Here is a 14,710-nt window from a genome sequence, read left to right as displayed (position 1 = left end):
TGTTCCGGGGGACAGGGGCTGTGGGGGGCAACGGCTGTGGGGGGCAACACTTGTCTTTTCCTGATGACGCCCCCCGGGGAACTGCCCCTTTGCTCTGCATCTGCCCCGCCCCCTGCCTCTCTTCTCACTGGGTGCCCTCCTCCATCTTTACCACTTGTCCCCCGCCTCAGCTTGGACACCCAATGCTTTGGGCTGGGGTTGGGGGTCGGGGGGAGTCATCGCCAGGTAGGACTGATGCTCTGTTTTCTGGTTCTCCAACCTTCCAGCCTCACCAAGACCTCCAGGTCCTGCGTTTTTCAGTGTTTCGCTTTTTTCTTTGTTTCACCGTTTCTTTTTGAGTTGGTGGCTTTCTCAAAGCTATGGGGGAGTCCAGCCCCTGCTGCCCGCACATCTAGGAGCCAGGCCCGCAGCCCGTAGCCCGCACCCTCACAAAGCATTTCCAGATCGCTGTGGGTGTGGGGGTGTACGTGCACGTGTGTGCCGATAGGACAGCTGTTCTCGCTCTGGGTGGCAGCCCACGTGACTCAGCACTGTTGGTTTCAGTGCTTGACTGGTTGCTAGGCACCGTATTCAGGTCAGATGCATGATCATAGGTGTGTTTGTTTCACTGCAATATGAAAGCAGCTGTCAACTGAGCAGCTCTCTCCCGGACCAGAACCAGTTTCTGGTCCAGTAGTTCAGGTGCTCAGGAATCATTGGCAACCCACGCTTGACCCGTCAGGACAATGTCCACCGCGTCGTGGCACCTCTGAGTCTCCTCACGGTGCCAGGACCCAGACCTCTGGTCCAGCTTGCTGTCACTGTGCTTAAGGGTCACCCCTGAGACACCTGAGCCCCAGGTCCCTGGCAGGCTGGGCTCCTTCCCGCTGAGCTTGTTACCACCTGAGTACATGACCGTCGGCCGGGAGAGATGCTGGATTTCACGAGGCGGCCCTGCCATCTTCCAGGTCCCAGCCTGGCTCCCTGCCGCTCCTCCCTGGCCGCAGGGTTTCGTGTGGGCCTTTCCCACCCTGGACCAGCCCCACCGGCCCTGGGCTTTGCTTGTGGTGCCTTCTGCTCTGAAGGCCTCTCCGCTCCCACCTGGCTGCAAAACCTTCTCCCCTTGACGCCCGCTGAGGACAGGCGCTCCCCTGGCGCTTTCCGGCTCCGCGCCTCCTCCTGGCTCTCTCGTGCCGCCTCCGAGCCCCTCGCCTGCCATTCTGCCTCACCCTGGTGTCCGTTAGGAGACAGACCTTCGACCACTTTTTTTTGCCATGGTTATGTCTCCTCAGGTATCCTGCCACTTCTTGAATCAAGTTTAATACTTGATATTTTCTTGGGAAATTATCTACCCCGTCTGGATTTTGAAATTTATTAATGACATTAAAATAGTGTTTTCTCATCCTTAATCTTTATTTCTGTAGTAGAGTGTGGTTTCTCATTTTGTGGGATTGCATGCCTCAGTCTGTTCATCTGTAATAGGGGGATAGTAATGGGATTGTCCTGTTACCACATCCACCTATGTCACAGGTTGCTCTGAACATTGAGTAAGTATTAGTAAAGTGCTTAGGACACCGTCTGATACATAATAAATGAATAGCATGTAAGTGTTAGCCAGAAGTGTTGTCGTTTTTTTTTTTGATCAGAGGTTTATTTTGTTGGTCTTTTTGGAAAAAAGATTTTGCATTTGTTGGTCAACTCCGTCATTAATTTTTCCTTACGGCTTTAATTCCTTCCTTCTTTTCTTTCCCTAAATCATGAGTGTAGTTCACTGAAAACAATTGGGAATTGAAAACAATAACATTTATAATTGTTTTCCTATTTTGTTCTGATAGATTGTGTGTTCCAGAGAGAAGGAACTCTGTCTGTTTGGTTCCCTGACATGGTACCTGGCACAATAGATCGAATAAATAAAGGATTTTTTTACCTTAAACTCTCCCCTGTTAATTCAGCTTCTGGTCTTGAAAATTGGGCAGCAGTGAAAGAGTCTCAATCCTTGAACCTTTAGCCCAGAGAGTCTCAGATTTTAATGTGCATCAGGGTCCCCCAGAGGGCTGTGGAAACACAGACTGCCCGGCAGCCCCGAGTTCCCCATTCAGTGGGTCTGGGGCCCCAGGTGGCCACTGTCACTGCTGGGATCCCCTGGGGGCTCACGGTCTTAGACACATGCTCTGCTCTCTGCTCTAATGTCTGGCCCCCTCCAGAGCAGTTAGTTACCCTAATGAGCCTAATTAACAGTCCAGCCACAGGTAGCTGTGGCATGCACGGGGGCTGGAGACCCCTGCCCCACTGCGTCCTTACGGAGGCTCTGGCCTCCCTGCCCGTGGCCTGGAGCAACATGGCATTGATCTGGAATCACTTGCTCTGGACTGCTGGGTAAGGGAACAGGAGAGCCGTTCTGGGTGACGTCTTCCCAGCTGCTGTCTTGTGGATGGAAAGGGGTCCCACCATTCTCTGGACTTGGGGCAGGTCGGGACAGAAGGGAGAGAAGGCCTGTCTGAGACGCTTTAACCTGTCTCCCTTGGGATGACACTCAGGTTGGATCGAGTGTGTCACGAGGCTGCACCTGTCGGTTCACATCATTTGCAGAAACAAGTTCAACACCTGTGTGGGAGAAAGGTGTTGCTTGGCAGGACGGCAGATTCCAACAGACGCGTGGGTGTGGGGAGCCTGCGTTTTAAAGTGGGGCCTGTTTCCTCGTGTACACATCACCGTTCATGCGTCTGGCTGGCAAAAAGTACTATTTGGGGGAGTCGGGTACCTCTTCAGTTGAAGAAGAAAAGAGATCCAAAATTTGGAAGCGCTTTCCTGTTTGGAGGGCGGGTCTCCTATTATGCACACAAGAGCAGCCGTGTTAAAAGCCTTTTCTGTAGTGCAGATACCTTCTAATGTCCCTACTTTCTAAACTTGGAGTTTGCTGTTTCAGTGTCTGTAAGTCCTTTGGTATTTGTCTACATTGATGCTTTCTTTGAAGTATGATTGTCTCAGGGCATGTCGCGTTTTGCTCGGCTGTCTGTTGGCCGCTGGGTGACAGGAACCCAGGAATGGGGCCAGCGTCCTGGTCACGCTGCTTTTCCTTTGCCTGAAATGCAGCGGTCCCATTGGCAGCTGGAGGTGTTTGCCTGTGGATGACCGATGACATCTTTGCTTCCACTCCTCAGGGTGTCCTGGACCGGTTTTCCCAAATCCAGCCGAAGCTCATGTTCTCCGTAGAGGCGGTGGTGTACAATGGCAAAGAGCACGGCCACATGCATAAGCTGCAGCAGGTGGTAAAAGGTGTGCGGCCTTCGGCTGGGAGCTGGCATCGGGGGCCTGTGTGTACAGAGTCACAAGGGCTTGGGATGCTACGCTGTTTTATATGGTTACATTTTGTAAAACAGTCAGCAACTAAGCACCTTGCGCCCTGTAACTTTGTATCCTCCCTTTTCCCTCCTTCAGGGCTGCCAGACTTGAAAAGAGTGGTGGTGATTCCCTATATCGCCTCCCGAGAGAACATAGATATTTCCAAGATCCCCAATAGGTAAGTCAGCCAGGGGCTGATTGCTGGTTCCGTGTGGCGCCCACCCCACGTTCCACCGGGCAGTAGCCTCTGATTCCTCCCACGTAGAATCGTGGCGTTTTAGAGGTGCAGGGGGTTTTAGTTAAAATCGTTGTTTTGCAGATGGGCATCTGAGGCCCCAGAGTGAATTCCTCAAGGCCACATAGTGAATGAGTGGCAGGACAGAGAAGGTCTCAGGAACCCTCTGTTTTCCTGTCTGTTCTCCTTGTGAAGTGGTGGGGCCAGGCCCAGGGCCTTGGATTGGCCACAACGGCTCTGATTAACGTGTATATGTGTCTGCACACATGTGTACATGCACACGTGCGTGCATGCACACACAGTAGGTATACACACATGCATGTGCACACACGTGTGTATATGTGTGCGGATACATACACATATACACACATGTTTACATGTATACACACATATGCACACACGTAAATGAATGTGTACACATAAATAAGTGTGCATTTCCCTTTTAGAACGTGTTCCTATCCTCATTGCTCATGGTATCTTCCTTTGCTGTTCTGACATTTGTAAGTTGATACACCACCTTCCTTGAACACCAAATAGAATTGTGAGCACCTTAATTTTGATTAGAAATTAAGAAATGGATTATGGTTTGCTCAAAGTTGAATTCGTCCCCAAATTCTTGGAGTTATACTGTTGTCCTTTTTTTTTTTGAAGCCATCTTGGGGGAGAGTTCTGAGATCAGGTGTGTTTTACCTTCACAGGTAAACCTTCCCTTTTGCCTCCTGTCTGGGCTGCAGGCAGGAGCCTCGTGAGTGGGGAAGTGGCCGCACAGACACGGGGGGTCCTGTGTCCGCGGTGAGGGGAAAGAGATCACAGAGGCCCTTTCCTTCAGGCAAACAGCTGGCTGAGTGGTTCTGTGCAGGGTGCTCTGGGGACACTGAGAGGATCAAGCCTCTGTGCTGTCCTCAAGGCCCTGCCATCCATTGGGACGGACAAAGCACTTTCAGGGAGGTTGAGCCATGACCATGGGCCCAGGGGACACAGCCATGCTCGTCGAGGGGGGCAGGAAGTTACTCGGGTGTTGGGAGAAGGGTGTCATTCCTTATCCGTGGGACCTGGGGGATGTGGCACCTGAAGTGACCTTGACAGATGAGTGGTATTTGGGGACAGGTGTGTGTGTCAGGATTCCAGAGGCCAAAGTGTGTTGTAAGTGAAGTGACTGTCCCCGAGAGCCAGATTGCTCAGGTTCACAGGTCAGCTGTGTGACCCTGTACAGGTGATTAACCTCTCTGTGCCTTGGTTTCCCCATCTGTGAAATGGGGATGCTGACAGTACCTTCCTCAGGCTGGCCGAGGAGAAGGAAGTAAGTGCTGGGCAGAGTGCATTCATTAGGTCTCAGTGATATTGTCACGAGAAGGTGACAGCTGCAGGTGGGAGTGAGCTCTGTGACCTGGAGCATTGAGGTCAGGATGCGCAGGTCCTCTCACTGTCAGGCCCAGGGGCCTGTACTGTCCCCTAGACTGTGGGAACCCTGCCAGCCTGGAGCAGTGACAACCATGTCATGAAACCCGGGTCTCCGATCACACAGCCGAGAACAGCTTCCTGCTTTTTAAGAATTCATTCTTTTTTCTTCAACAAATGTGTACTGAGCACCCACCAGGTACCAGCATTCTTTGAGGTACAGTGAACAAAGTGGACAAAAATTCTTATCCTCTTGAAGCTTATAGTTTAAAGGATGGACAGACATCAAGAAATAACTTGAATAAATAAAATCCGTATTGTGTGAAATGGTGAAAGTGCTATTCAGTTATAATAGCTACTTATCAAATTGCCCCAAAACTCACCATGTACGATGCACATGGATTCTGTGGGACAGGACATCAGGAAGGATACCAGGAGCTTGGTTGTTCTTTGCTCCATGATAGCTAATGTCTGGGGCCTCAGCTGGAAACTCAGCAGCCGAGGGCGACTCAGTGGCTAGAAACCAGAAGCACACAGAGGCGTCCTTACTCGCTGGAGACCGTTGTTGGTGGGCAACGTCAGCTGGTGCTGTTGGTGGAAGCTTCACCCACAGCCTTTGCATGTGGCCTGGCTCATGTGGCCTGGCTGCCTCCCACAGCATGGCAGCCTCGGGGCGCTTGGACTTGTACTGCAGCTCGGGGCTCCAAAGGCGAGCGTCCCAAGAAAAGCAGGAGGAAAGTGCCTGGACTTCTCTGACTCGGCCTCTGAAGTCACCCAGCAGTTTCAAGGAAGAGGCTTAGGTGCCACCTTTTGATGGGACGCATCTCTAAGACTTTCCAGACACATTTAGAAACCACCACGAGTGCTCTGGAGAAAAATTGAGCAAGGTTAAAGGCCAGGCATGCCACGGGGAAAGGAGGAGGTGGCTTTCTATTTTAATCGTGTGGCCACTGGAGAAGCAAGTTCTGACCAAGACCTCCGGGAGGTTCAGGAAGGAGAGCCCATTTTAGGCAAAGAAGTTATCAAATGTGTTGGCCAGTTAGATTGGCGGGGGCTGGAGGCGAATAAGAAGGAAGAAACGTAGGAAATTTCCAGATTTCTGGCTTGAGTGTTGGGATGAATGGTAGTTCTGTTGACCAGGAGTGGGGACACAGGAGGTAGGGGAGAGAGGGCTGAACGGCTCCCTGCTTTGATGGAGGGGTGCGAAAAGCACCAAGGCCAGGAGGAGAAGCGGACGGGCTCACTGGCCCCAGGGTGCCAGGCTTTGGTTCTCCTGAATGTGTTGATCAGTAATTGATACGAAGTGCCAGAATCCAAGGGAAGCCCGTTAGCCACTTCATTTAGCTCCATACAGTGCGAAACCACCCCTCGTAAACCCGGCATGTCAGACCCCCTTGCCGTTCACCTTTGGATCGCTGGCTGCCGTAGAAAAACTGAAAACACGTGTGTGCCTGTGTGTGGAGGCCTGGAGTGGATACCCACCCTTGGCACTTTTCATTTTTAGCAGAGCAACAAAAGCACTCGGTATTTTCTGTGACTTACCAACCGTTGGAAAGAAAGGCCTTTTCTCTGCGGACGCACCCATTAGACTGGGCACGCTGTGTAAATGGGATTCACAGGGGAGGTGGGGCTGGAGTGGGGCTTCCATTGGCTGGAAAGTCCTACAGTGCATCGGTTTCCTGGGACTCTGGAGCAGGAGACTTTGTTTACCGTTCGGAGATGAGCTATTTCGATGCCCTTTAAACCGCCACGCCTCCCCCAGGACACATCCATCTTTGAGGGCGCCTCCCCTGCACAATGGCATAGTCCCCGCTGCAGGACGCGGGCATCTGTGTTTCCGAGCAGTCATCCTTTGCAAACTGCTGCGGGCTGAGTTTCGCTGACCTCTCTCCCTTCCTTGAAAGAAAGAAGGTTCCATTTGTCAAAACTATGTTTTTGGTTTTTTATCTTCCTCCATTCTTCCCCCTTGTAAACCAATGGAGGAATCGGGCCAGTGTTTTGGGATCCATCTTTTTGCTGGTTTCAAAGTCAAAAACCTGCCTCTCCCAAAACGTTTTTTTTTGGCTTCGGCTGCCCTGTTTCTGCTCAGAAAACAATATCCTGTTTGTGCCCCCTTCAGGTCTTCCTGGCGACTTGCATGGATGCTTTATGTCTGTCAGCTTTGGGGACAAGGCGAGGCAGGTTTCTTGGGCGATAGTCATTCGCTGGGCTTAATTGTATTTGTTCCTGGACAAATATTTGTGTCTAGCTGTTGTGCACCCTAAGGACAGGGTAAACTAGGACAACACGTGATGTTTGCCTGGCACGGCCTCTGTCTTAAAAACTGTACTTTTCAGATCTCCGCCTCACCTTCCTCCTATGAGCCTCTTGTATCAGAAAAGCTCTCGAACCTCACACCTCCTTCCCCAGCTTCTCCTCATGGGAAAAGCGTAGGAATTCAGACCCACGCGGCCAGGGCTTCCCTTTGGGCGACTGGAAACAAGGGCCTGCTAATGAGATGGTCGGCAGCAAGCCGGAAAGGAGCCTGGGCTCTTTTGTAAGCAGGTTGCTTACAAACAGCAGCGTGTGAACTGCGAGTGAGCCTTCCCACAGTGATTATTAAAAGCGCTTCACTGGTTCTCTGAAGGGACAGCCTGGCCCTGTCCATGGTGCCAATACAGCAACTTAACCTCAACTGAAACCATCACTTGCTGAATTCCCCTCCAGGCTAGTTTCCCCGGAGCCCAAGCTCTCACCCAGGTGGGCTGGAGGGGCCTGAGCCTGGGAGGGCTCGCGACCGGCCAGCGTGCCGAGCATTCACTGTTTGTTCCCATGCATTTTGCCCACAGCGTGTTTCTGGATGACTTTCTTGCGACCGGGAGAGGGGAGCAGGTGCCTCAGCTGGAGTTTGAGCAGCTGCCCTTCAGCCACCCTCTCTTCATCATGTTTTCGTCGGGGACCACCGGAGCGCCCAAATGCATGGTGCATTCCGCCGGGGTAGGTCTTTGTCCATGGGGTGCCAGGCGCCCCACCCCCACCCCCATGGTTCCAGCGTGCAAGCGGGGTGCCTGTCGGAAATCTAGAATGGAGCCTGGCCGATGGACATCTGCTGTCCCCGGTACTGCTGCGGTGCCAGGCACCACGGGGTCGGGGAGGGCGCTCCAGGCCCCTAGCGCTATGTCTCCATCACCCTGGGCTTCTTGCCCGGCCTGCTTTGCAGCTCCCTCCACAGCCAACTTCCCAGTTCACCCCACAGTTGGCTTAGCCTGTAGGAAGGAGAAAACCTGCAGGATCGTGGTCTAACCTTGTCATAGCCCTCCCCACCCCTCTCCCCTCCTTAGGAGAAGAGAATTATCCAAGTCAAGAAGCCTCATGTTCTCAAACAGCTCGCAGCTACTGCTTGATAAGATGGCGGTATTTGAAAAGGAAATATAGAATTTCTTATTCTAGCTCATTTAGCTTTACAGAGGTTTTCTATACATAGAAGCACTTTGAATTCCTTCCATAAAAAGGAACCATTTCCATCTGAGTCACTTTATTATTTATTTATTTATTTTTAAGATTTTTTGGGGAATTGGGGGAAGGGGAACAGACAAGTTGCTGTCGTCTTGTTCTTCAGTCTAGTTGTGGAGGACGTTGCTTCACTGGCCCAAGTTGGCACCATCATTGTGCTCTTCCCAGGCGAGGCAGTCAGTCGCCGGCTTCTGGATGGCCGCTCACGGCGGCTGCTGGCCGCTCACACTGGCTGCTGGCCGCTCACACTGGCTGCTGGCCGCTCACACTGGCTGCTGGCTACACACGGTAGCCCATGGCAACCCACTGCCACAGGGGCTGCAGCCTACACCATCGCCGGTGACTCACGGCTGCCCAGCTCCAGGTTGAGCTGTTGTTCAGCACCTTAGCTGTAGAGGGCAGTGTCACTGGCTCTCATATGTGGGATCCGAACCTGGGCCCTCTGGCGTCCCAAGCCAGCTCTTACCCAACGTGACACTCGGCCGGCCCACCATCTGAGTCACTTTAAAGCCTTACACAGCTTTTCCCAGAGCGACTCCATCAGAACAGGGAAATGAGTGAGCGTCCTTCCTTATTACCTGGATTTGGACTCACTGAAGGTCTGACTGCAGGTTATGAAATAAAACCGCCAGATATATGCCAAGAGCCCATGTTCATACACAGTGGGTGGTTTCTCAGGAAACCCCAGGCTGGGGGGGGGGCAAGGGGAGAGCATCCAGGGCTAAGGCTTTGCTCCTGGAAGTAACGCCGGCCAAACCCAGGTGCCTTCTCGTGGAGGGAGTTGTCTTTGTAGCTGAAAGCACCCTATTTTACTAAGTCGAGTCAGGGCCGTATGCAGTCTGTGATGTCATTCACTGTGCTTGCTGGAGTCACGTTTTCCCTGGGGAGGGGAGCCCGGGGTCCGCCTGGTCAGAGGCCTGTTAACCAGCCACTGAGGCGACCATTTTTAGAAACCTTGCCGCCGAGGGAGGGCGTGTGTGGCAAAACAACAGACATTTTAGGAGAAGCTGACATGCCTAACCGTACTTTTATTTTTAGGGCTTTTGCACAGTGAATGCCACTTTTTTAGGAGAGGAACATAAAAGCGTATTAGATATAATGTAGTCTGCTCATAAAATCATTGTGCCTGGTATATTTAAAGTATGGAAAAATCAGGAAAAATTATACTTATTCTATCTCCACTAGGCTCCTGCGTCTCCAGGTAAGCAGCTTGTGTGTTTTAAAGAGTCACCTTGACAGGCACCTTGATAATAGCAAGGTGAGGGGCCACAGTGAGGGGACACCTGGTGGGTCCCCTGGTTTATTGGGGGAGGGGCTTGTTCCTGGATTGGTGGTTTGATTTCTAAGTCCATTAAAGGTCTCAGAAGGCAGTCCCTCTTCCTCCTTTTTAAATTAAATTACGCCCCTTGCCTGAGGCCACAAAACCATGCTGTTGGTACTGCCTCTCCCTCAGACTCGGCTGCGACTATTTAGAAATTACAGGGAAAGCTACTGATGTGGATTAAGGTCCGTACAGAGAGATTCTTGAGAGAGAAGCAAAGCCTGGCTTGTTTGTGCCCCCTGAGAGGGTGAGGATAATGAACACGAGCAGTGTAGGGTATAAATAGGCCATGCTAGGCGAAGATCTAGATTGAAATTAAATGCCGATTTTTAAGTAAGAAAGAAAATGGGAGCGGGGGTTTGCTGCAGGTTCACGTAGTCTGGGAGCCCTGGTCCTCGCAGTGGATTCGGTGTGTGAACAGTTAGCGTTCATCGAAAGAGTTCCTGAAAGCTTGTTGTCCCCTAGTGACTGCCCAGCCCTCCGAGTGAGAACAGTGTGCATCGTGGAACTTTCCTCGAAGCCCATGCCCGCCCTGACCCCACCATGCACTCACCGGAGGCTCGGCTCCAAGGGACTGCAGCTGGCCTTGCGGAAGCTTCGGGAGGGGCCTGTCCCTGCTGCAGTCTTCCTGCTGCCTTCTGCAGGGACCCCCCTGTGTGGCCCGTCACGAGGGCAGCTGTTCACAGCAGACTCTGAAATAAGAGTTCTGGCTCTAGAATTAGAGAATTTGTTGGGCAGGATTGTTTCTGTTGAGCTTTGAAAGGGATTGTCTCTTCCTATTGGCTTATTTTTCATTCCTTTTGGGGACGATGAGGGTCGTAAAGGCCGATTTTAATCTGTGGGTTCTTGCTTCAGCCCCGATAGTTCCTAAACAACCGGGGGCCCCATTGCCACCAGCCAGGTGCTGCCATCTGTGGGTCAGACTGAAGTCTGGCCCTTCTCAGGGGCCTCAGAAGGGCATCCCCAGTCTAGCGTCAGGATCGTTTATGGAGCCCCATTGCAAAGATGGGAAAACTGAGGCGAGAGTTTAGCGGCTGGTGCAGGGCCACTTGCTCTGCTGTCTGGAATGTGCTTGGTGATAGGACGCTTCCGGTCCTTCCTGTCAACTGCAGGCAGACACAGTTGCTTGGAGCGCGTGGGGCGTGGGCAGTGGAATACTATACAGCTGTGAAACACCACGAGGAAGCTCTCTGTGTACTGGTAAAGAGCTCCAAGTTATGTTAAGAGGGAAAAGCAAAGTGCAAGACAATGTGTGCAAGTAAAAAGCCAGCATAAATCAATAGATGCTGATAGGCAAGGAATACCTGTATACTGGAAATAAACCCAGAAAACGGTGTCACCGGCTGCTTAGGAGGCCTGGGTGCAGGGTGGGGGAGAGGGAGGCTGCTCCCCGTGCTCGCTTTAGAATTTTGGACTGCTTATTAAACATGAAAATAAAAACTAATAGACTGTGTGTAGGGGTGAAGGGAGGCGGTCCAGTTGGGTGTTGGTTTGAGCTGAGAGCAGGGTTTCTGTGATGTCCGCTGGCCCAGGTGGCCCTGAGTTCTGATCCGAGGCCGGCAGAGAGTGCCTGCGCAGTAGCAGCTGTGCATCCCGGCCATGGCTTTGTCCTGCCACCTCCCTGGCCTGTCCATCATGAGGGGACAAGGCTCCTGGTGCCCCGTTCTAGAGGTGAGAGGTGCACTGAGCCCCCAGCCTTTTGACCTTATCTTAATTGTGACTCTCCCCTCAGTAACCTTCACTCCCCTCTGCCTGAGGTTTGCGGGTCCCCTGACGATGCTGATACCCTGGTGCCCAGAGCTCACAGGCCGGCAGGAGCCCATCAGCGACTCTCAGGGGTCAGGGTGACACTGGCGCATCGCCCATCGAGGCGAGGATGCGCAAAGTCGGCTTCCTGGGGGAAAGAAAACGGAGGTTTACTGCTGCGCCCCGCGAGCAGTGAGTCTGTGTCGGCGCGCCTCCTCCGTGCAGGGCGCCTCCGAGCAGCCAGCACCTCTCACGCGGCGTCTCTTCTCCCCCCGCAGGGCACCCTCATCCAGCACCTGAAGGAACACGTTCTTCACGGCAACATGACCAGCAGCGACATCATCTTGTATTACAGCACGGTGAGCAGCTTCGTAAGACACCAAGTGGGGTGCTGTGCTGAGAGGGGTGCCCCCTGCCCCGCTTCCCTCCTCAGACAGCTTTGGTTCCTTCCGGGCAGCCAGGCTTTGGGCTTTCCTTACCTGTTGGCTTTTCCCGTCGCACGTGTTAATATCAAGAAGCACAGCAGACCCCAGGCTGTGACCCCAGTCTGGGCACCACATTGTCATTGGGTACTTTGGCCTGCCCTCTGGAATGCCAGGTGCATTGGAAATTCTCAAGAAACCAAGGACACTACCACTTCAGTCCCTCGAGCCTCTAGAGGCGAGGGGTGAGAGTCACATGACTGAGATCTGCAGCCAGCCAGTGGGACAGGAACTTACTGAAGATGTCTGGAGGATTGTCACTTCTTAGCTGTGTGCAATAGGAAGTGTCTGCCTGATTCAAGCGGGAATTTACGGGAAGGCAGCGGGTGGCCTGGGGGCAGAACAACTGCCCCAAAGGTGACCACGCCCTAATCTCAGAATCTGAGGATGTGTGACCTTACTGGCAAAGGGCACTTTGCAGATGTGATTAAGTATAGGATCTTGAGATGGCGGTTTTCCTGGACTACCCAGGCGGCCCAATGTGATCACAAGGGTCCTTATAAGAGGAAGGCAGGAGGGTCAGAGTTAGCGAGGAGGTGTGATGGCAGAAACATAGATTGGAGTAATATGGAGCCATGAGACAGGGAATGGAGCCTTTAGAAGCTGGGAGGCCAACAAGGACCCTCCCATGAGCCTCCAGAAAGAACACAGCCCTGCTGACACCTTGATTTTGGGCTCCTGACCTCTGGAACGCTCAGATAATAAATTTGTGTCTTAGGCCACCAAGTTTGCGGCAGTTGTTACAACAGCAATAGGAAATGTATGCAGGTGGCTCACCCACTTACTGTGGTAGCTGGGGACCCAGATGTGGCAACCAGGCGGGGCCCGAGGGAGGCTACACAGTGAGACTGGAGCTGCCCCCATATTGCAGAACCAGGCTCCCTGCCCTTGCCCGGTGTGTGGACATGAGGTTCACGCTGCCAGCATGCCAAGCCTCTGCCCTGACGGGAGAGTTCTTTTCTGCCCATGCGTCCTCGCTGGTCTACCTGCTGGCTGAGCCCAGGTCACGTCCCAGCTGCCTGAGAAGCCGGCCAAGGAAATGTCTGGCCATGGTGCTTCTTGCTGAGGTATCGGCACTGGGATCCTGCAAAGGCTGCAGCATTCCCCAAATAAGGCAAGGGGTTCAGGTGGCCAAGAAAAAGCAAACAGGACACAGCAGAAACTGATGTCCTTAGAGTCCCTTCTCTGTGTCAGAAGTCGTTGGGACTGTGGCGGGAAACGGGATGGATGGGGTCCTGCCTCCTGCAAGCTCGGTCGCTCAGTGTAAAATATGCATCATCAGACCAAAGCTTGAGTTCAAGGGATTGGAGATATTCCTGTCCTTGTTGAATGTTGAATGATGAAAGGTTAGGTCAAGTTAAAGGAAGCTGTGTTTTATCCCAGGGGAGGAAAACTCAGAATTGGCTTTTTCCAAGACTGCAAATATCAGAAGGTTCCAAGATGATTTAGCTCTGTTTCCTGGATGATGACTTTGTGCTGAGTTTTTAAGGGCATGGAATGCTGGAGGTGCGTCCCTAAGCTGGGAGGTGATTGCCCAGGGCCCCGGCTGTGCCCCTGGAGACAGACCCAGGACCAGGCAGATATATAATAGGAGGGGAGCTGGCAGTGCTCTTGAGGCGTGCACGTGCGCAGGTGGCCTCATCTCTGTGTGTGCCCGGACGTAAGTCAAGAGGCTTCGGCCAAGGGATTCAGGTTTGTTTCAGCAGCAGGATTTAGCCCAGATCTCTGCTCTCTCCCTCCCCGCATGTGGGACAGTGGAAGGACTCGAAAATCTGGAGCATTTTTCTCAAAGTATTTCTCTTTTCCTGGAAGCATCCTGTGTGCGAAGGACTGGACAGTTGCATTTTCCCGTGAAGCAGGCTGGGGGTGGTTTCTGCGGGCCCCACCCGGCTGAGCCAGCCCGTGCTGGGTCCCTTACTCACCAGCTTTAACAGCTGGATGGTAAACTCCTGATGTGGAGTTGCTGGGGCAAAGCCTCGTGCATCTGAAACGGGCCGTTCTTGCCAGCGTTTGGCTCAGTTTTCGACGGTTTTCTAGGGAGGTGAGAGGCTGAGGGATGCAGGTGAGGGGAGCTGGCCAGCGCCTGGTTGACACTGCCTTTCGGTCTGTTCCAGGTCGGCTGGATGATGTGGAACTGGATGGTGTCTGCTCTGGCCACGGGCGCGGCTGTGGTCTTGTACGACGGCTCCCCCCTGGTGCCCACGCCCAACGTGCTGTGGGACCTGGTCGACAGGATAGGGTAGGTACCAATGTTTGGACGTCCCACCCGCCTTTCTCCTGAGCCCAGTCACGAGGAGGGGAGTCCTTCCTGTCATCAGCTGCCCCTCAGTGCCAGCCCGCTGTCTCCTGGGGTGTTCTTGAACCCTCACAAGAATGCTCCGAGGGGCTTTCTTGGTTGGGTGACAGGTGGGAATGCTAACAGCAGAGGCAGAGGCCAGTTCAAAGGCAGTGCCGGTGCCCCTCCCAAGGATTATGAAAACGGGGAAGGAGAAAGCGGTCCCTTCCCAACCTCATTCCCTTCCTCGTCGTCACTCAGACCCCGTCAGAGGACCCTGTTTCATCGCTGCTTTCTCTGCTGATGAATTAGTCATGATGGGTGGACACATTCTCGGCACTGCGGTTCTGGCCACTGCTGACCTACTTGGTCATGTTTTCAGGAATGGGAACATGGGAGCCAGCAGAGCCCCAGGGGTCGGAAGTCAGCCGCGCTCTGAG

General features: G+C 53.1%; 1 protein-coding gene across 1 annotated transcript in view; it reads left to right on the top strand.

Moving 5' to 3' along the window:
• AACS (acetoacetyl-CoA synthetase) overlaps nt 1-14,710 on the top strand; it is a 55,897-nt gene that overhangs the window by 28,214 nt on the left and 12,973 nt on the right. Inside the window, exons 6-10 of the mRNA XM_019648877.1 lie at nt 3,141-3,255; nt 3,418-3,499; nt 7,783-7,930; nt 11,792-11,872; nt 14,110-14,234. Of these exons, the coding sequence (XP_019504422.1) occupies nt 3,141-3,255; nt 3,418-3,499; nt 7,783-7,930; nt 11,792-11,872; nt 14,110-14,234 (551 nt within the window). The remainder of the gene's footprint in view (nt 1-3,140; nt 3,256-3,417; nt 3,500-7,782; nt 7,931-11,791; nt 11,873-14,109; nt 14,235-14,710) is intronic.

The sequence above is a fragment of the Hipposideros armiger genome, unplaced genomic scaffold, assembly GCF_001890085.2.
Source record: "Hipposideros armiger isolate ML-2016 unplaced genomic scaffold, ASM189008v1 scaffold_128, whole genome shotgun sequence".
Lineage (NCBI taxonomy): Eukaryota > Metazoa > Chordata > Mammalia > Chiroptera > Hipposideridae > Hipposideros > Hipposideros armiger.
Note: the sequence above shows the minus strand (reverse complement) of the source record. Positions and strands in the feature narration are given on the sequence as shown.